A 22,151-nucleotide genomic window follows, 5' to 3' on the forward strand; every position below is an offset into this window, starting at 1 on the left:
ATATTTATTTCAGAAAAGAATAATTAAATTTAAAAAACCAAAAAAAAATTGTGAAACAATAAATTTTTACTGAAAATTCCTTTGATTTCAAATGATGTTCAATTAAATGTACAGTTAACTAATTAATATGTTAATTAAATAATGTGATTTTATAATTAAATCGTAAGAAAATTAAAGAAATTTATTACAATAATTTAAGAAAGTTGAAACAATAAAAAATTATTTTATTAATTTCTAATTTTATTCATTTCAAGTCCCGTTAATAATAAACTTAAGACTTAACTTTTCTTTAGAAAAAATTATAATAATTCAATTTTTTTCAATCAATTTAATTGACTGAAATTTAGTTCAGTTTTACATTAGGATATTTTTTCCAATCAATTTAATTGACTGAAATTAAATTAAATTTTACATTAATTGAGATATTCTTTTCAATCAATTTAATTGACTAAAATTAAGTTCAGTTTTATATTAACATATTTTTTGAGAATTATTTTTTAAACAGTTTTGTTTTAATATATAATTTAAAAAAAAAATTTCAAGATAATTGTTTAAATGTTTTAAAAAAAATTAAAATAAAATAGAAATTCAATTTATGAGAAAATGAAAAGAAGAAATAAATACGAAAAAAGAGAAAAGCAGTTTTTTTTAAGGCGATGGTCGCCTTTGTGTTAATGGAAATTGTGAGAGAGTTGATTCGTCCGATTCAATGTCAAATTGAACTTTTCTTGGCGATTTCGATTCAAGCGGAATTTCCATTTTATTCGTCGCTGATAATGGTTTTAAAATTGATTTTAGACTATCGATTTTAGTTTCTTCCATTAAATTCGCCTGCGAACATAATTTTCCACGGGACTTTTTTTATCAAATAAATTTACAGAGAAAAAATAAGAATCACAAAAGTGAAATAAAAAACAACTAAAAATAATTAATAATAATAAAAAAATTAAATATAAAAAAACAATCGCAAATTAAAATAAAAAACATTAATAAAAAAAATTAAATAAAGAAAAACAAGAATAATATTAATAATAATAGTAAAAATGAACAAAAAATAATACCAAAAAAAAGGGAAAAAATGAATAAAAAAAGAAAAGTTGGTAAAAAATAGGAAAAGTTGTGGAAAAAATGAAAGAAAAAATAAAAAAAGAAAAAAGTAAAAAAAATAATTAAAAATGTAAATAAATATTAAAAAAAATATAAATATAATATAAATAATGAATAAATTATTAATTACCTCCATTTCATCAAATTTGTACTCGTCTTTTTTCTTTTGATTCTGAGCTTTAATTTTTTTCACCTCCTCCTGCAATTTTTTCAATTTCTCTCGAAGCGCTCGTTCTTTCTTCATTTCCTTATCGTCACGTTTCTTTATTTCACGCTTCATCTAAATGACAAATTATTTAAATTTACTACTTCTATCTTTTATTTTCAAAAAATAAAATATCAATTTTCTAATTAAAGCGCATTTTTCTCTTTTGTTAAGAAATAAATAGAAATAAATTTTATTCATACAAAAGAAGCGTATAATTTCTTTCTGCGAAACATTTTTAATTAAAAAAAATAATAGAGGAAAAATATGTTTAAAAAAAAAAACCATTTCAACAAATGGAAAACAATTAAAACCAATTAAAAAATTAAAATCAATTAAAACAAATTAAAAACAATTCAAATTAATTAAAAACAATTAAAACAAATTAAAAACAATTTAAATTAATTAAAAATAATTAAAACAAATTAAAAACAATTAAAACAAATTAAAAATAATTTTAAAAAATCATAAAACAAATAAAAAACAATTAAAAAAAAGAAAACAAAATTTTAAAGAATCAATTGAAAAATTTTTTTGTTCTTTAAATTTAAAAAAAGAATTAAAAAATATTTTAATAATCAAAAAAAGATTTTAAATTTCTTTCATTTAAAAAAAAACTGAAAAATAAAGAAAGTTTTTTTTAACTTAAAAACAAATTTAAACAAGAATTTGAGAACATTTTTGTTTTTAGAGAAAAATTGAAAAAATTAAGTGTTTTTTAAATTAAAAACAAATTAAAACAAGAATTTTAGAAAATTTTTGTTACAAAAGAAAAATTTTAAAAAGTAAAGAAAGTTCTTTAATTTAAAAACAAATTAAAATAATTTATTTTAGAAAATTTTTGTTACAAAAGAATTTTTAAAATAAAGAAAGTTTTTTAATTTAAAAACAAATTAAAATAATTTATTTTAGAAAATTAGAATTTTAGAAAATTTTTGTTACAAAAAAGAAAGCTTTTTGAAATGAAAAACAAATTAAAACAAAAATTTGAGAAAAATTTTTTTATAAGAGAAAAATTAGAAAAAGTAAAGAAAGTTTTTTTTTAAATTTAAAACAAATTTAAACAAGAAAAATTGAAAAAATAAAGTGTTTTTTAAATAAAAATTAAATTAAAACAAAAAGAGAAAATTTTTGTTATAAAAAAAAGTAAAACAATTAAATTTTTTAAAATTAGAAACAAATTAAAACAAGAATTTAAAAAAAATTTTGTTACAAAAGAAAAATTGAAAAAATAAAGAAAGTTTTTTTTAAATTAAAAACAAATGAAAAGAAAAAGGGAAATTTTTTGTTAATAAGAGAAAAATGAAAAAGAAAATGTTTGCACACCTGAGCAATATTCTTAGCATTCCCTTGAATTTCCGTCTCGAGTGCAAGAGTCGAATCATTAAATTCCCTGGTTTCATTGACAATACTATTTTCAATGAATTTTAATTTTTCCTCTGTTGTTTCTTTCAATTCAGTTTCCTCGGCGATTAAATTTTTACGAACTTTCAATGCATCCTCAACGTGTTGCGCCACTTCTAAACTGTCTTTTTTCATATTTTCCAATAATCCAATTTTCTCCGTCTCCTGATAGTTTTCGTTCTTTAATTCCTCAATTTTACTCTCCAATTCATTCTTTTTCTTTTGTCCATTCTCCTGAAGCTGTAAATTTCCCTGCTTTTCTTGCATTTGCTTCGTAATTTTTTCTCTCATCTCCTTTATTTTCTGTTTATTCGAAAAATTAAAATAATTAGAAATTAATTTCTTTTTGCAATATAAGAAAAAGAAAAATTGTTTTTCCTTTTAAGAAAAAAAGAAGGAAACTATTTTTTTAAACACAAAACTTGTTTTTTTTCCTAACGAAAAAAAACTTTTTTCTTTAACACGAAAACTTTAAAAAAAAAAGAAAAAAAGAAATTATATTGAAAAAGAAAAATTTGTCCCAAAGAAAAAATAAAAAAAAATTTTAACAAGAAAATTTTAAAAAAGAAAACTTCGAAAGAGAAAAAATTGTCTCAAAGAAAAAAAAAGAAATGAAATTTTTTAGTCAATTGATTATTTACTTTTGAAGCAAAAAGGAAGAAAATAAAAATGTTTACCTCTCGCTTTTCCTCAATAATTCGTTTATCTTCTTCGATTTTATTTTTCCTCTCTTGTAAAAGATTTTCCGCTTCTTTCAAATCCTTTTGTTTCTGTAAATGTTCTTCCTCTGAAAATTGACGCAAATTATCCAATTCTTTAACTGATTCTTCGAGTTCAATAATTTTTTTATTATTATTTTCCTCATAATTCTTGAGAATCTCTTCAATTTTCGACTCTTCGATTTCTTTAAAACTAATTAAGGGCAAATCATTTGTTTTGCAAACTTCTTCGTAATTTTTCTCGCAATTTTCCAACTGGAACGAAAATTTAAATTTTCAACAGTTTATAATAATAACAATTTTGTCATTATTATTATTTTCATTATTAATAATAAAAATAATAAAAAAAAAATAATAAAATTAATTAAAATTATAATAAAAATAAGATAATTTTAATTTTCTTGCCTTTTCAACGGAAGTTTCTAGTAATTTTTCGAATTTTGCAAGTTCCGCCGTTTGTTCGGCTTGAATTCTTCTATAAAAATAAAATAATTAAATTAATTAAAATTTTTAAATATAAATTTATTTTTTATTATTTATTGATTTTATTATTTTAAATTAAATTAAATTAATTAATTTAGAATAAAACTTCCTGCAATAAATTGAGATATTTTACAAATTTTCTTTTAAAATTGAAAAATATTTGAAAATTTTTTATTTTAAAGAAAATTGAAGAGAAAATATTTTTAATTTAAATAACTTACTGTTCATCGTCCAATTTTGATTTCCTTTGATCTTCTAAAGTTTTCAAAAATTTCTCCAATTCCTTCATTTCCACTTCTCGTTTCTTTTTTTCCGCTATTTTTAAATTCAGATCTTCAATTTGCTTCTTAAGTCCATGCAGCTTCAGTAAATAGAAAAAAATGCAAAGAATAATTTTTTAATAGAAAAAAATTCAAAGAATAATTTTTTAATAGAAAAAAATTTAATAGAATAATTTTTTAAAAGAAATTTTTAATAGAAAACTTCCAAGTTTTGTTTGAAAATTATTTATATAAATAAATAATAAGAAATTATTATTTAATGAAATTTTTAACGATCAAATTTGACTCACGTTCTCATGATTTTCCTTCTCTTTCGAATTAATATCATCGAGATCACTTTTTTCCTTCCTCTTTCCTTTCAAAACGTTTTCGATCTCCAATTTTCTTTACGGAGGGAAAATAGAAAAAAAAAACAAACATTAATTAAATTTAAACCAGAAAAATTGTTTCTTTCTAAACGTTTTTGTTTAATTACTTGTCCTCTTCTTCTTTCAGTTCCACTTGAAAGTTCTCATATTCACTATTTTTACACCTTTTCTCAATCAATAAATTTTCAAGTTGAAAAATTTCATTTTCAATCGAATCCCTTCGAGAACGAATTTCACTCCAACTTTGTTCTGTAAATAAATAAATAAATAAATAAATGTTAAAAATTAATAAACAATCGAATATTTCTCATATTTTCAATTTTCTCTACATATTTCACTTTTTTTCTTTCACTTTAAAAAAATAATAACTTATTAATTTCACTTTTTCTTTGCTTTCGCTTTCAAAATAAAAAATAAATAATAATTTATATAAATTGACAAAAACAATGAATTTATTGAATGAATTATAATGTTTAAAATTTTATTCCTTTTAATTGAAAATAAGAAAAAGTTTTTATTTTTTTACTAAAAAGATGAAATAGATCAAAAATAGAAAAGCGAAAAACTTTGTTATTCAAGCGAAATTAAGTTTAAATTATGAATTTTAATTTTTACATTTAATTTCTTAATAAGAAAAAGAAAATTCAATTTTTATTCGAAATGTAGAAAAAAAAGGGAAAAACTTCTTTTTTTACTTTATTATCAAAGCGAAATTAAATTGAATGAATGAATGAATTAAAATAAATCAATAATTTTAATTTTTGAATTTTATTTTCTTCGTGTTAAAATAAGAAAAAGAAAATTAAATTTTTATCAAAAAGATTCAAAAAGAAAAAAAGGCCAATACCTTCTCCTCTATTGTCCGAGTGAAATTTATTTATTTTTACATCTTTCTCTTTGATTGCTGCCAATAATTCAAAAACTTGGTCCTGATGTTTAACAACAAGAGCAAATTTTTCTCCATGAAAATTGTATTGTTCGTTAATAACAGTCACGTCTTGTTTTAAATTTTCTATGTAGTCGTTCAACTTTGTGAATCTGAGAAAATCAAATTAATTATTTTAGTATTATAAACTCTATTTATTTTCAAAAATAAGAAAATTCTTCGCAAGAATTAAAATATTTTCGTATAAATAATAAAATTCTACAAAGGAATTCAATTATTTTCAATACAATTTTAATAAAAATTTCTCCAAAGAATACAATTATTTTTAAAAATATTATTTAAATTCAATTATTTTCAAGCGTTTTTAATAAAAATTCAATTATTTTTAACAAATTCTGATAAAATTCTTCGAAACTAATCATTTTTATAAATTGTGAAATTCTTGGCAAGAATTCAATTATTTTTTCTAATAATAAAAATCTTCTGAGAAATTCAATTATTTTCAGATACAATTTTAATAAAATTTCTATAGAAAAAATTCAATTATATTCAAGACAATTCTTATAAAATTAAATTATTTTTACGAAATTTAATTAAATTCTTCTTCTTCTTCAAAAAAAAAAAAAAATGTAATTATTTACAAAAACTCTAATAAAATTGTTTAAAAGAATTTAATTTTCTATGAATAATTTTAATATAATTTAATAGAAAAACTTATTAATTACAATTAATAATAAACACGATTATTTTTTAACGATTTATTTTTTAAATATGGATACTTGCTCGGTTTTGAAAAAATGTTGTTGCTTCTTGTAATCCTTGCATTTCATGAGCTCATCGAGACGTTTCTTCTCGTCCTCGTAAATTGTTTGCCAATGAAGATTCTCCGCTTTCATCAAATCAGTTCGATGCTTCATTTCATCCTCGGCAATTGACTCGTCGTCAATCTTGAAAATTTTATTCAATTTTACAGTAAAAAAAATTTTTGCGAGAATTTACTTTTTCTTTACTTAGAAAAAAAAGAATGTGAAGCAAAAATAAACGAATTATAAATTAAGTAAATAATCAATAAAGTTAAGTAATAAAATTATAAACAAATTGGAGAATATAAAAAATAAAATATAAATAATTCTGAGAAAATTCAAACTAAATAAAAAACTTTTCAATATTATTTGATAATTATATTAAATTTATTTTATTTATTTATTTATAGAAAATAGTAAAAGGATATTTTTGTAAATAAAATACTTTACATTGAAATAGAAGGCAAATAATTTTTATTTTATTTATTTATTCACAAAGTAGAAGTTATTATATAAAAATAAATGACAAAATAAAAATAAGTAAAAATAAATTTTGGAATGTAATTTAACACTCGATTTTTAATCCCTAGGGATTAAATGTATTATTAATCCCACGGGGTTTATACAAGAGTCTCTTCACAAAAAATAATAATAAATAAAATAAAAAATAATTGATTGTAAAAATATTTACCTTTTCCATCGGAAGCATAATTTGCGACGTTGAAAGAAATTCCGCTGACATATTTCTTGTGTATTCTACAAAATGTGAATGTTTTCCTTTTGTAATTTTTTTCCCTAAGAATAGAAAATGAACGATTTTTAATTTACCACGAATATTATTTTTAACGCTTCTAATGTAACACTAAATATTTTGCGAAAGTAAAAGAAGAAAAGACGGGAAACAAAACATGTGGAGTGATCGACAAAAACGAGAAAAACTCAATGGATTGTATAGAGAAATTTCACTCATTTACAATTATTACTGTCGATTTAGGAAACTAACAATCACGTGTGTACTTTAAACAAGTTATAATTTAATAATGTTTTTCTTTTGTTTTATGTTTTTGATTTCGAAAATTCTTCATAAACTTTCAGAATTCACAGTTTCAGACAATTCAGACGGCTTTCTGTTCAGAGTGAAGTGAGGATATATTCAGGGTGGGGAAATTGATACGATGCATATAGGCAGGGATGGGTGAGTGAAGAGTGAGAAAACTTAGGCTATGTTTACAATTTTCCGTTTTAACGCGACTTTTTGCGTTTTTGTACTTCTATCTTTCTTATTACATTCATTGCTCAAATAACTCAAGGTAAAGATAATTAAATATTAAAGATAATTAAAAATTAAAGATAAAAAATACACCCTTGTGTTTTGATGCTGTCCTTCCGGTTTTGAGATAATTTAAAAAAGTCGTTACATATCTACCAAAATTTAGTAACTTCATGACGTATATGAACGAACTTACGTCACGAACTAACAACAATTTGATAGATGTGTCACGACCTTTAAAAACGCCGTCAAACCGGAAGTACAACATCAAAGCATCAGGGTGTATAATCAATATCCAAAGCGTCAATTTAATTAATCATTTCAGAAATATTTAGACCTAAACACAATCATCAAAATTATTAAAAGCCATATGCAGAATAAATTTTTTTAAAAGTTAAACTCTGGTTAACACAATTGTGGAACCGGCCCTAAATGAGAGAAAGATGGATAGAAACATCGTTTGTCTCTTTCCAGAAAAGAAGAGAAAATATTTCTATTCTTCTCTCTCTAAGGTAAAAATTAAAACACATAATTTAGAAGTTTCATTCTGCGCATGCCTATAATTGCCAATACGAAATAGGAAAGAAAAGGACAGAAATATCGTCTGTCCTTTACTGTCTCATGAAAAGAGAACGTTAAGGGTATTGTCCACAATAGCACATTCGATAAAAATGATCAAACTAAATAAAATATGTTCAGGTATACAATTAAATATGCACAAAAAGGTTATAAATTACAATTCATGGCAAAAGTTATAATTAATTGAAAGTAAAACAGAAAAAAGCGTTAAAATCGAGGTTAAAATATAATTTTAATAATTATAATTGTCTGTATCAGAAAAATATAAGTAAGAGGCACGATGACCTCATAAGACAACAATTATTTATCAACGTAAGGTTGTCTCATGACTGTCACGCGCTTTTCTATCTCATTTCAAAAGCTACATATAATCTTATCTAAAAAATCAAAGTGTAACATATTTTTCATTTACTATTTGTTTTGCAAAATTGGTCAAAATAAAACAAACCGATCTCTCCCCCCCCCCTTTCTTTTTTCCTCAAAAAATATCATTTTTTGTTCGTTCAATTGTCTCACCGGACATTTAAAAACAAAACTTTGAGCTTTTTTGTGAAAAAAAAACCGGACGCGCTTCGAAGAAAAGTTGCAAAAATTTTTTAGGTTATGTTTGATATCTTTTTTTTTACCCTTTCTATTTAAATAAAGAATTCTTTTTTAATTCTGTAAAATAATAATTTTTATCTGCGAATATTTTAAGAATCAGAATTCAAACTTGCTTGAATTCCTTGAATTGTTTATTAAAACCTAACCTCAAAATGTTTGCCTCTTTTCTCTTTCTTCGCAGCGCGTCACAAATAAAAATAAAAAAAAAAAATATTATTCGTGAGAGAAATCTCACTTATCGTTGATTTCTAATAGTTTCAGAGTAGAAAATAATTGAAAAAATAAATAGCAAGTAATCAATCGTTATATCGGAAATTACTGTTTTTTCATGGGAAAGTGAATAATAACACAACAGGTGTTTATACAAAGGGGACAAAGAGGGGGAGAAAATGGAATATAATTGAAATGAAAATAAACAAAGGAATTTTGCAATTTCATTCCCGGAAAATTATTATTTAGGTTTTAGTATTAATATATGTATGTAGGTATATATATTTGTGTAAATCAATGGATCCTCATTTGCACTGCGCAAGACAAGTGTCATTCAGGATGTTGCGCTTTCTGATCTTCCCTCAGGAGCGTCTCACACGTCTCACAATATCAATCAATATTTCCTTTATCAAAAGTAGTATTTATGACATTTTTTTTCTCTCACCTGCATATTGGCAGAGTAAACACAACATTTTTATTGTAAAAATAGTAATTTTTGATGTAAAAATAGTAATTATTATTGTAAAAATAGTAATTTTTACTTTAAAGCCAGTAAGCAAAGTTTCTATTCAAAAATTTTATTTACTATCGCAATTTTTTATTTTTTAACGGTTTTTCTACAAATATTTTTTCTTAGAAAAGTCCAGTCGAGTCCAAAAGTCAAAGGAAACGTCCACTTCCTAAAAGTACAGTCATGTTAAAAAAATAATTGCAAATAATTATTATTAATATTTATGAAGGAAAATATAATAAATAACTACTAAAAGTATATAATTAAATAATAGTAAATAATGAATAATAAATAATAATTAATAATTAATAATGAATAAATTATAATAAAAATAAAATAATATATTATAATTAATATAATTAATTAATTATTAATAATAAAAAATTTTTCTTCTGGATTTCTTTTTCTAATTTTTTTTCCACTCGTTTTCTCAACTTTTTTCTATAATAAAAAAAATAAATTTTTATTTTTGTTTTCCGATTAAATTATCAGAAAACGATTTTCCAAAGCGCAAATTTGGAAATAATAATTTGTTTTTAATTAATTTTCTTTTCGATAAACAGAGGGGGATGAGCCCTGGGTTCTGGGAATTGTCGATCCAGTGTGTGAATACCCCTCTTTTGGAACAATTGCGGAGTCGCGAGGAGCTTACATATAGGTGAGAGGGCAGGATGCTGTAGATCCACGAACGAAGAAAATTATTTCTCGCAAACTAGTCGTCGATGGAAATTCGTGAAACATAGTCACACATACTTTTCGAGACAGAGAAGAGAATCGTTGAAAAATATACTATTGACTAAATTTTCTTTTTTCGAATATTAATCTCTAGTTTATTATAAAATAATATTAATAATCAACAAATATGAAGGACCACGAACCTGCGTCAATAAAAAAACCCACAAAATTAAGGAATCTTATCTATAAAACCGAGGCATTCGATTCACTTCATCCAAAAAGTGCAGTGGTGAGTTAAATAAATAATTTTTTAACACGAAAATAGTGAGTAAATTTTTTTTTTTTTTGATTTTTTAAATAATAATTTTTATCGAGTATTATTTATAGAAAATATTTTAATTTTTGCAAATTGATATTTATTTTTCTAATTTTTGTGTTTTAGTATGAAAATCAATTTTAATTACTAATAAAATAAACATTATTTTCTAATTTTAGCATTAATGCCAAAGAAATTTTTATTTTCGAATTTTAGCAACAATAGCAGAAAAAATTTTTCCTTAAGGGCATTTGAACCTTGATGACGTTACAGATTGTGCAAAGCATGTGTGACGTCATCAAGGTTCAAATGCCCTTAAATTTGAATTAGTAAAATTTACCAATAAATTAGTAGAAATTAATATTTTTTAGTCAAATTTACAAATTAAAATTAGTAATCAATTAAATTAGTAAATATTCTTATAAATTAGTAGACATTAATATTTTTTAGTCAAATTTACAAATTAAAATTAGTAAATTAATTAAATTAGTAAATTTTACCAATAAATCAGTACACATTACTATTTTTAGTCATATTTACTAATTGAAATTAGTAAATTAATTAAATTAATCAATTTTACTAATAAATTAGTAGAAATGACGATTTTTTAGTAAAATTTACTAATTAAAAATAGTAAATTAATTACATTAGTAAATTTTACTAATTAAAACTGGTAAATTAATTAAATTAATAAATTTTACTAATTAAAATTAGTAAATTAATAAACTTTGAAAATTTTACTAATAAATAAATAGAAATTACTATTTTTAGTAAAATTTACTAATTCAAAATCCAAATTTCAGTAACTGATTCAAATTAGTAAACATTTTTATTAATTCAAATTTAGAGAGTTATTTTCTTATTTTTAGTAGTAATGCTAAAATAATTTTTATTCGTTAATTTTAGTATTGATACCAAACATTTTTTTCTTCCCAGATTTACTAATTAAATAAAAGATGTTAAAAGTGTTGATCAGTCAATTCGTAATTAGTGAAAAGATGTTAAAAACTTTACTAATTAAATGTAGTAAAAAATTTACCAATTAAAATTAGTAAATTAATTAAATTAGTAAATTTTGCTAATGAATTAGTAGAAATTACAATTAATTAGTAAAATTTACTGCGTAATTTAAATTTAGGGATATTTTCTTATTTTTACTATCAATGCTAAAATAATGTTCATTTACTAATTTTTAGTACTATTAATATCAAAAATAATATTTTTATTCTCTAATTTTTAGTATTAACACTAAAATAATTTTCATTTTCTAAATTTGAATATTAATACCATATCCAATTATTATTGACAATAATAATATTATTAAAAATTTATTAATCATTATATAAATACTAACAAAAATATAATATTAAAATACGAAAATTAAAAAAAACTTTTACATACAATAATCAATTTAATCAATAAATATTTTTATTTTCCGAAAAATACCTGGTATATTGATTTTTTTTAAAGAATTCTCAAAATTGCATTCTTTGCAAAGTTTGAATGTTAAATAGAAGAGATATTTTCGAAATTGGGTCACTGTGTATAATTATTGTAAAGGTCGTCATTAAAGTCTATTCAAGAATTAGGATTTAAAATATTCCTATTGTTTTTAAACAACCCCCCGTGACAATTTTTTGTCTGCGGAATTAATTTCTATTTTTTTTTCTCAATTTTTACTGAAAAATAATTATTTTTATTTATAGTAAAGTGTATAATATTATTGTAAATTTATAATAATCTAAACGGACATTAATGTTTGAATTAAAAAAAAAAAAGAATATATACGATAATTTTCTACTTAAAGGTTAACGAGAAATTTCTTCGATTAAAAAATAAATGTTAACAAATTATTACGAAACAATCACTATTTATTTATTTTTACTTTTATTATATATCTTTTATTTTTTATTTATATGGTTTTCAATTATAGTCTGCTCTATGAATTTGAATTAATTAAAAATAACTAATTATTAATTAAAAATAATTAATTATTAATTAAAAATAACTAATTATTAATTAAAAATATAACTAATTATTAATTAAAAATAATTAAGTATTAATCAAAAATAACTAATTATTAGTTAAATTCACTTTTAGGTTATGTAAAAATAACAGAAATTTTTTGTAACGAGAGAGAAAAGGATAGAAATATCGTCTGTCTTTATCTAGAAAAGGACAAAGTATATCTTTATCCTTCTCTTTCTCATTCAACAATTACACTATGTCGTTTTTAAAAATTTCTTAAGCCTAATTCATAGTTCACAATTAGCTTTTTTAAAGGTCAATTCATCAATTCCCTTTCATAATAAGCTAATTGTAAACCGGCCTTAAAGTTAACTTCCTATATTTTACCAATTATTCGCACACCCTATTGTTTTATAACAATTAAAATTAAATTTCGTGGTTAATTCTTAGACTACAAGATAAGTGAGGTTCCAACTGATAATATTGTTAATGTAATTATAAATTAATTAGAGTTTTCTTTTTGCTTCTTTGCAGAAAACCCTATGTTCCAGTCATGTTTGTATGGGAAGCGTTATGGCACTTCCATTTCATGGAACTGAACCACGAAGCAAGGACGAAATATTAAATCACGCCAAAGACTTTTTGGAACAGTATTTTACATCCATCAGAAGGTAATTTTTATTTTTTTAAAAACTTATTTATTATCTAAAATAATTTACCTATTATTATAAATAACTTTTGATATATTTTTTATCTATAGATTAAGCAGCGATGCACATAAGTCAAGATGGGAGTGCGTGCAAAAAGAAGTAATGGCGCTCGGCACTTATCAGTTGACGGAAACGGAACTTGTTTTTGGCGCAAAATTAGCTTGGCGAAATGCCGCGCGATGCATTGGAAGAATTCAGTGGTCCAAGCTACAAGTAATTTTCAAGTTTCTTTATTCTAATAATAAAATAGTAGTAGACTTATGACGCCCTCTGAAGAAAGATACCTAAGGAGCAAAAAATTTTAAGGTTATGTTTGTCACTTTCCGAACGAAAAAGTTATCTTTCTTCAGTGCGTTGCGTCCCATTTTAATATTGAAACCGCGATAGAAAATCACCCGAGTTTTTTTTTTAAAAACTTTTGGATTATTAAATAAAAAGTAAAATTTTGGGTGATTGTCAATTTTTATCAAAAAATGATTGTTTATTTTTGAATTTGAAAAGGTATTCGATTGTCGTTACGTGACAACAACAAGTGGAATGTTCGAGGCACTTTGCAATCACATAAAATACAGCACAAATAAAGGAAACATTAGGTAAATGAATCCACGTTAAAAAATAAAGGCCAATGCAGAATTGGTTCGCGAGAGTCGTTTCCGAACGAGACCCATGAGATAGAAAAGGACACAAATATATATATATATATATATATATATATATATATATATATATATATATATATATATATATCTCTGTCCTTTTCTAACTCATGCTTCGCGTTCTCGAACGACTTTCGCAAAGCAGTTGTGCTTAGGCCTTGAAATATATAGAAATATAAATAAATATAAATATAGAAACTATTTAAATTATAATTTAAAAAAATATTTATTAATAAAAAAAATATACTTGAATAATTTTGAAGATCGGCGATAACAATTTTCCCACAACGAACCGATGGAAAACACGACTTTCGCGTGTGGAATCAACAATTAATAAGCTACGCGGCCTATAAATTGGAGGATGGAACGATTATTGGCGATCCAGTAAATCTCGAGTTCACTGAGGTAAAATTGTTATTTAAAACCACTTAAAACGCAATAGCTTCGGGAAAGTCGCGAATCTATTGTGCATGGGCCTTAAAATTCCTAGAAATCAAGGGGGAATCCCCGAGGAACGTGGGGTAGAAAAGGACACAAATACATCTCTATCCTTTTCTATCTCATGCATTTCGTTCGCGAATTCAGCTTAGGACTCTACTGAAAATTATTTCCTTTAGGAAAATCGCTAAAAATTGAATAAAATTAACAAAATACGTAATAATTATTGTTATCCCTATAGCTATGTCTGAAATTAGGATGGAAAGGCCCAAGGACGAAATTTGACGTGCTGCCATTGGTTCTATCGGCAAATGGACACGATCCCGAATGGTTTGATATTCCCGGCGAATTAATTCTTGAGGTCCCGCTTATTCATCCAACGTGAGTTAAATTTTTAAAAAAGGGAGGGGGGAGAATAAAACTTTTAACAAATTAGAATTTTTCTGTAAATTAGGATTTAAATAACTATTTATAAATAACTATTTCTGACAAAAATCTTAAAGAATGAAAATTACTTTGGGCCATTATTTTTTTTCAGATACGAATGGTTTGAAAAATTAGGACTCAAATGGTACGCGGTGCCAGCAGTTTCAGGAATGGTTTTCGATTGCGGAGGATTGGAATTTACAGCGGCGCCATTTAATGGCTGGTACATGAGCACGGAAATTGGGGCTCGCGATCTTTGCGACATGGGACGATACAATTTAACGGAGGTATTTATAAAAATTAAAATTCTTCTATTCAATTGTCAAAAGTTACAAATTTACAAATGTTACGCTCCGCAACAAAAGGTAAAAGAAAAGAAAAAAGTGGCACAAACATTAACTTAATATTTTCGGAAATTTAAGGCTAATTCACAATTGGTTCGCTGACGCAAAGAATGAGTTAGAAAAGGACAAACAATCAAAATCGAATCTTTTTATTGCAAAGTAAAAACAGGCAGACATAACCTAAAATTTTCGGATGTTAAAGGATTCTTTAGGCTTCTTTAGGTTTTTTTCATTGTCGCGGAGCGGTACAAATTTCGAATTCTAAGCAAGATTGTAAAGGAAAAAAAATTTTGAAAATGTAGGAAAATATTTAAAAAGTAAATGAAGAACAATAAGTTTTTTTCTAGACAATAGCAACGCATATGGGTTTGGACACACGAACACCAATATCTCTTTGGAAAGATAAAGCCATGATTGAAGCTAACGTTGCAGTTCTTCACAGTTTTCAGGTAGGAATAAATTCTTTGAAAATACAGGTAACTGCTTTATATGCTGTCCTTCCGGTTTGCTTACACTTTTTGAAATCCTTGTAATTTCTAGTTCTACCATTGTGTTATTAATTCGTGGCGAAAATATTTATCATTTTAGTCACGAACTAATAAGATTGTGATAGAAATGAGACGCGGTTTTGGAAAAAGTGTACGAACCGGAGGGACAGCATATAAGCAGTTGCCTGTAGTTGCAAAATTGTAAAGAGGCCTTAAGAGCTGTCTATACTTGTCCGTCAGATTACGCACAAAGATAGGGAAATCCCCGGACAAAATAAATGGGGAGAAAAGTCGCTACGGTTCATTAAACTAAACTGAACTAGAGTTTGGTCGAACTCTATTTCAGTTTAGTTTAATGAACACACGACGCTGATTTTTATCAACTTTACAATATTATTTTACGAAAAATTGTTTTCCAGATGAAAAATGTGACAATCGTCGATCATCACACCGCATCGGAATCTTTTATGAAACACTATGAAAATGAAATGAGATTGAGAAATGGATGCCCGGCGGATTGGGTCTGGATAGTTCCTCCAGTGTCCGGTTCGGCGACTCCTGTCTTCCACCAGGAGATGGCGCTGTATCATTTAAAGCCATCATACGATGCGCAGGTTTAATAACGCTTTTTCGATTTTCTTTTTTATTAATTAATTTTTAAATAGCGTCAAGGGGAGAAATTGACGAAAAATAAACAAAATTACAGGATCCCGCTTGGAAGACGCACATTTGGAAGAAGGGGAGAGACAAAAGATGTATTTCCAAGAAACCAAGAAGGAAATTTCACTTCAAACAAATTGCCAGGTACACTCTCATATAATAAACACATGGCCCAGAGCCGCTGGAATGGAGTTTTCGTCAAGTTTAATTAAAATATAAAAAATTTTTAAATTGAGAAAAATTCTTTTCAGGGCAGTAAAATTTACGTCGAAATTATTTGGTCGCGCACTTTCGAGACGAATAAAGGCTACGGTATTATTTGCCACTGAAACTGGGACATCGCAAATGTACGCGGAGAAACTTGGTGAACTTCTTGGTCACGCTTTTCACTCGCAGGTAGGGGATTAAAAATTTTCGCCGCTCGGATAAACTATTAAAATTATAGTAATTACAAAATTTACCTTTCTATTCCTGTGGTTTTTGAACTAATTTCTAAATTGTCACGCAGGTATTAAGCATGTCGGACTACGACATCAGCAATATTGAACACGAAGCTCTTCTCCTGGTGGTGACTTCCACTTTCGGAAACGGCGATCCTCCGGAGAATGGCGAGGTCTAACTAAAACTTCATTTTTATATCGTTTTTTTAAATTTCAATCATAATAAGTGACGCGCTTCGAAGAAGCAAAAAATTTGAGGTTATGTTTATAATCTTTTTTTCCTTTAAGGCCTAGGCACAATTGCTACGCGAATCCAAAGCATGAGTTAGAAAAGGACAGAGATATATTTGTGTCCTTCTCTATCTCATGCGCCTCGTTCGCGAAACTATTGTGCGTTGGTCTTTACCTTTTAATTGTAAGGTAAAAATGATACAAACATAACGTTCTTCTTCTTTCTTCAATGCAAACATAAACTTAAGATAGTTTGCTTCTTAGGTACCTTTCTACGGAGCAAGTCACAATAATTAGTAAATTTAACACGAAAAAAAAATTTTCAGGCATTCGCGCAAAATTTATACGCCATGAAGATGAACGAAACTTACACAAATAGCGACAAATTGAAGTAAGAATTATTTCAGTAAATATAAAGTTTACATTTGCGTCATCAGGTACAAAAGATATTTAATAAACAATATCAATTTTTAGCCTCACCACTTCAAAGTCGTTTATAAAGGCCAACAGTCAAACTGAGGTGGGGAATTTAAAAAAATTAGATCGTTTGGATTCACTAAGAGGCTCCACTACTGATTCGCAAGTTGATGATACTTTCGGCGCCCTCAGCAATGTTAGGTGAGTTATTCAATATTTGTGTTTTTGTCATTTACCCAGAGTTATAACTCTGTATTAACGATTGTCCAATCATCAATTAACATTCTGTTAAATCTAACCAATCATAATTAACTCGAGCTAATTTTAACTAATATTAAAACCGATTTAATGAAAACTATAATGTATTTATTTTCAGATTTGCAGTCTTTGCTCTAGGATCCTCCGCCTATCCGAATTTTTGCGCCTTCGGACGTTATGTGGATAATCTCCTGGGCGAATTGGGAGGAGAGCGACTGCTGCGATTGGCCCAGGGCGACGAAATGTGCGGACAGGAACAGGCTTTCAGAAAATGGGCCCACGACACTTTTGCGGTTAATATAAATTTCGCCGAATTTCAAATTTTCTTTTTCCCTTCTTCTAAAGGTGACATAGGTCACACCTTTGGAATTTTACATCTTTTTTCTTATTCTCTTCACCAATTATTCAATTTTTAATTAATCTTTTATTAAATTTCATTTTTAACCCTCTGCTGATGATAATAATCTATCGACACTCTATCATCATAGAACGTTAGTCCCATAGTCGCCACCAGGTTTTTTGACGATAACGGCCATTAGCATCAGCAGAGGGTTAATAAATTCTTTATTTTCTTAACTTACATTTTTAATTTATCTTCCACTTTTAATTTTATTCATTTTCTATTTTCAGATGGCATGCGATACATTACAAAAGTTTAGTTCATTTTCTATCTTTTATTTGCTTTTCCTATTTTTGTAATATTTTCCTTTTCATTTGTGAGACGCGTTCCGAAGAAAGAAAGAAGCAAAGAATTGTAGGTTATGTTTATTCTATATTTTTTCACTCCTAAAAATATTAGGAACATAACTTAACATTTTTTACTTAGGCGAATTTTCTTGGGTGCGCGTTGTGCGCGTCTATGTTTCTTGTTCTCTTTAATAAAAATTGTTGCAATTACTCTTTAATTTCAGGTGGCATGTGAAACATTTTGTCTCGACGATGACGAAACTCTACTGGAAGTTGCACTCTCCCTGGGTGCGGATGCGGTTTCCGCTTCTACGGTTCGATTTGTCGAAGCTGATCCCCAACCGTTAGCAAAAGGTTCGTATTCCATTTCCCCTTTGCCAGTTGACTGTTCGTTAACACAAGGCGTCAGAACAAAAAAAGTATTTGTAATTTACACAATCGAATTTTTGCAAAATGGCAAAATTATTCTTTACTGAAAACTACAACTGCCTTCTGGGCAAAAAAACTATGATCATTCCAAAAACGTTCTTGTAAAGCTTTTAAAACGTTTCATGTCTGCCGAATAAGGTTCTAGAATATTATTTAAACGTCCATGTTCGTAAAATGTTTTTGGAACACTTTTGGAACTTGGCGGACAATGAAACGTTCTGAAAACGTTTTTGGAACCAACGAACATTGTTTTTTTTTGCTCAGCGGATTTTTTGTAATAAGAAAATTGTCTCTTTCAGCATTGAGTAAATGCCACAATAGAAACGTCACTACCTGCAATATGCTTCGAAAGACGAACCTAAGCAGTATTCATTCAGGGTAATTTCCATACGTTTAATAATAAAATTACAAGAAAATTAACCCTCTGCTGATGCTAACGACCGTTATCGTCAAAAATCGTCATTTTGGACACCTGGTTTCCCATTAGAGGTTCAAAATGACGATGGAAGTTACGTTAATAGAGTGGGGATAACTTAGTAGCAGCAGAGGGTTAATGATTTAATTTCGCTATGGATTTTTAATTGAAGATTCGCTTCCTATGATAGGGGAAAGACGCTCCTCTTGGAATTGGACGATTTGGCGAGTATGGAAATAATCTACAAGCCCGGCGATCATTTGGGAGTGTTCGCCTGCAATCGACAGGAGCTCGTCGAAGGTATTTTGAAGCGTTTAGACTCGCCTTTTGAGGCGGACGTTCCGATTGAATTGCAAATGCAGAAGCAATCGCACACGCCGAATGGAATTGTGAAAAGTTGGCTGCCACACGATCGTTACTTACCCAATACATTGAGAACTTTGCTCACTCGATTCCTGGACATCACGACACCGCCGTCGCCGAATCTTCTTCGTTATTTCGCCTCAATTGCTACTAATTTGAAGGAGCAGGCTCGACTCAATCTCCTGGCAACGGTATTTTTTTTTTTGTTCTTGAAACTGTTGCTCGAGGAGGACTTCGAGGTCCTCCTCGAGCAACAGTTTCAAGAACAAAAGAAGGAGGATCGCTTTTTTCTGATGACGAATTTTGAAACACTGGAAAGAACTATTTTTTCGGTAGAGTTCCCTTATTGAAATAATGAAAATTTTCTTGAAACACTTTCAGGATTCGTCCGCCTATGAAGATTGGAGACACTGGAATTTTCCGAATCTTCTGGAAGCGTTGGAAGAATTTCCGTCGGTTAAACCCAACGCTCCGGTTCTTGTGCTTCATCTAACTCCGCTTCAGCCGAGATTTTACAGCATTTCCTCGTCGCCGATGGTCCACGAAGGGCAAATTCACCTAACCGTCGCTGTTGTTCAATACAAAACACAAGGTACCGAAAAGTTCTCTCTTATTTTTAGGGTATTTTTGAGTATGTTTCATTCACTTTCCAATTTGTAAATTTTAGGTGGTTCAGGTCCAGTACATTACGGAGTAGCGTCTAATTATTTAAGCGAAATTTCCGACGGCGAACCGTTGTACGTCTTCGTACGCAGGTAAGAATTGTTTCTTTTCTTCTTCAAACCGAAAAGTCATTTGTTTATTTATAAACAGGCAAAGTTGTACTTTTCGTTATTTCAGTTAATTAAATTATTAAATCAGTTTCGTCTTGACTATCAATTGAGAAACTTCGCTAATAACACCCGAAATATCAACACCTAAGAAACTTTTTCAATTGAAGAGAAAAGTGTTATAATTCGAAGATTAGAAGCAGGAGAGTCTAATTCATCCCTTGCCTTAACGGCTGCAAATTTACTAAGTACATTCGTCCATTGTAGTTACGATGACTACGAAATTAAAAAGTGCCATGTCTCGACTTCACAATATTATTCGCAGTTATAATGAACTAAAAGTATATGAAAAACAAACGAAAATTACAGATTTTTTAAGTTCTTGATTTAATTCGTACAAAATGCGATCTATTTTTTCGCTTACAACAACGTTCGGTTAGTGCGAACTGCGACGAACATTTTAAAAATGCAATGCATTTCTGATGACAAATCCCAAAACTCTGGTAACTTTCTTCATTGTTTAAAAAAATAATTTCTTTCCTTTTTGGGACAGTGCGCCCAACTTTTACATGCCTGTCGATACAAAAGCGCCGATGATTCTTGTGGGTCCCGGAACTGGAATCGCGCCGTTTAGAGGATTTTGGCATCATCGATTGGCTCAGATGAAAATACAAGACACTGGTGTGTATTGAAGTCAAAATTTGCCCTTTAAACCCTGGAGAAATTTTACTATTTTGATCATTTATTTTCACAGACGATTTCGGAAAGATATGGCTCTTCTTCGGATGTAGGAAAAATGATCTTGATCTCTACAGGCAGGAGAAGAAGGAAATGTTAGAATCCGGAGTACTTGACAAAGTGTTTCTCGCTCTGTCCCGAGAAGATGGGGAGAAGAAGGTTTTTTCGATTTCTGTCCTCTTGCTTTTAATTACTTCCAAAATTACTGTAGTACTTTATAATAATAATAATAATAATAATAATAATAATAATAATAATAATAATAATAATAATAATAATAATAATAATAATAATAATAATAAAGTACTACAGTAATTTTGTTATAACTTTAACGTTTTTGGTAATGAATATTAATTCCTTTTTCGCAGACCTATGTTCAGGATTGTATTCAAGCGGAGGCGTCACAAATTTACGATATGTTGGTTCATCGTCGGGGGCACTTTTACGTTTGTGGCGATTGCACAATGGCCGAAGACGTCTATCAGACTCTGAAGCAAATTATCCAAACGCACGGTCAAATGATGGACAAGGAAGTGGAAACCTACATGCTTTCCTTGAGGGTGAGTATTTAAGACCAACGCAGAATAGCTTCGCGAAAATCGTTCCCTAACGAGCTGCATGAGATAGAAAAGGACACAAATGTATCTCTGTCGTTTATTTAATTTAAAAACGAAAATACACTTGATAAGAGACTATTTGTAGTCTATACAAGTAGAGTTTCAATTATAACGCAAATAATAAAAGATGTATCAAAGGTATCAAACAAAATTCAAAAAAACATTCACACAATTAAATTCCAGACGGCTGATAACAATAATAATCCTTAAAATTTAAAATTTCACGAAGCAATTGAAAAAATTTTTGTTTACTTACCAGGACGAAAACAGATATCATGAGGACATCTTCGGCATAACACTGCGCACTGCGGAAATTCACAATAAATCGAGGGAAACGGCGAGAATTCGAATGGCCTCCGAGCCTTAAATTTCTCCTAACTGAAGAAAAAAAAACAATTTTCAAGGCCTTTCGCACGACAAAACAATAATAAAATAATCAAAACGAAATATTTCTTTTGAGTGCATATCGAAACGAATCCATCATTAACCAGATTAATAATAAAAATGCTAAAGTAAAATCTGAAAAACTTTTTTCCTGTCAAAGAAAATAATCAGTGTTGTATATTGTATATTCATGAAATTTCCATTTCGAATATTAATATTAATAAAAAAAATAATGTAATTATAATAATAATAACAATATTATAATTATAATAATAGTAACAACAATAATATT

The 22,151-nt window shown here is 27.3% G+C and overlaps 2 protein-coding genes across 3 annotated transcripts; one reads left to right on the forward strand and one right to left on the reverse strand.

Annotated features, from left to right (window-relative positions):
- Positions 1-373: 373 nt before the first annotated feature.
- LOC122504906 (putative leucine-rich repeat-containing protein DDB_G0290503) lies at positions 374-7,378 on the reverse strand. 2 transcript variants are annotated; one of them, XM_043616235.1, is made up of 12 exons: positions 7,231-7,378; positions 6,948-7,051; positions 6,237-6,400; positions 5,415-5,605; positions 4,675-4,816; positions 4,490-4,583; positions 4,140-4,279; positions 3,841-3,910; positions 3,394-3,690; positions 2,639-3,019; positions 1,238-1,387; positions 374-831 (listed from the first exon to the last, which is right to left on the reverse strand). In XM_043616235.1, the coding sequence occupies exons 2-12, from the start codon at positions 6,996-6,998 to the stop codon at positions 649-651; spliced, it is 1,863 nt and encodes a 620-aa protein (XP_043472170.1). In that variant the 5' UTR covers positions 6,999-7,051; positions 7,231-7,378; the 3' UTR covers positions 374-648. The 2 variants fall into 2 exon arrangements, with proteins under 2 accessions (XP_043472170.1, XP_043472169.1); XM_043616234.1 differs by having other exon boundaries at positions 6,948-7,378.
- Positions 7,379-9,359: 1,981 nt separating this feature from the next.
- Positions 9,360-22,139, forward strand: LOC122504912 (nitric oxide synthase, salivary gland). Its single transcript, XM_043616244.1, has 25 exons — positions 9,360-9,470; positions 9,993-10,393; positions 12,923-13,059; positions 13,149-13,311; positions 13,600-13,691; positions 14,018-14,159; positions 14,434-14,573; positions 14,731-14,905; positions 15,310-15,411; positions 15,870-16,064; positions 16,157-16,254; positions 16,362-16,506; positions 16,619-16,723; positions 17,108-17,172; positions 17,256-17,399; positions 17,575-17,749; positions 18,368-18,497; positions 18,872-18,950; positions 19,178-19,541; positions 19,732-19,942; positions 20,018-20,105; positions 20,674-20,801; positions 20,875-21,017; positions 21,227-21,418; positions 21,735-22,139. Exons 2-25 carry the CDS (start codon positions 10,292-10,294, stop codon positions 21,840-21,842), a joined length of 3,423 nt encoding a protein of 1,140 aa, XP_043472179.1. The 5' UTR covers positions 9,360-9,470; positions 9,993-10,291; the 3' UTR covers positions 21,843-22,139.
- Positions 22,140-22,151: the final 12 nt, after the last annotated feature.

The sequence above is a fragment of the Leptopilina heterotoma genome, unplaced genomic scaffold (genome assembly GCF_015476425.1).
Source record: "Leptopilina heterotoma isolate Lh14 unplaced genomic scaffold, ASM1547642v1 Lhet_325, whole genome shotgun sequence".
Classification (NCBI taxonomy): domain Eukaryota; kingdom Metazoa; phylum Arthropoda; class Insecta; order Hymenoptera; family Figitidae; genus Leptopilina; species Leptopilina heterotoma.

What these genes read in the sequence shown, in the direction of transcription:
- LOC122504912 (XM_043616244.1), top strand. Translation starts at nt 10,292, where the DNA reads ATGAAGGACCACGAACCTGCGTCAATAAAAAAACCCACAAAATTAAGG. An exon ending in ACAAATAAAGGAAACATTAG is followed by an intron (nt 13,692 to 14,017) that starts GTAAATGAATCC and finishes ATAATTTTGAAG; the next exon opens with ATCGGCGATAACAATTTTCC. An exon ending in ACAAATAGCGACAAATTGAA is followed by an intron (nt 17,173 to 17,255) that starts GTAAGAATTATT and finishes ATCAATTTTTAG; the next exon opens with CCTCACCACTTCAAAGTCGT.
- LOC122504906 (XM_043616235.1), bottom strand. Translation starts at nt 6,998, where the DNA reads ATGTCAGCGGAATTTCTTTCAACGTCGCAAATTATGCTTCCGATGGAA. An exon ending in CTGAAAGAAGAAGAGGACAA is followed by an intron (nt 4,584 to 4,674) that starts GTAATTAAACAA and finishes CCCTCCGTAAAG; the next exon opens with AAAATTGGAGATCGAAAACG. An exon ending in TCAAAATTGGACGATGAACA is followed by an intron (nt 3,911 to 4,139) that starts GTAAGTTATTTA and finishes TTATTTTTATAG; the next exon opens with AAGAATTCAAGCCGAACAAA.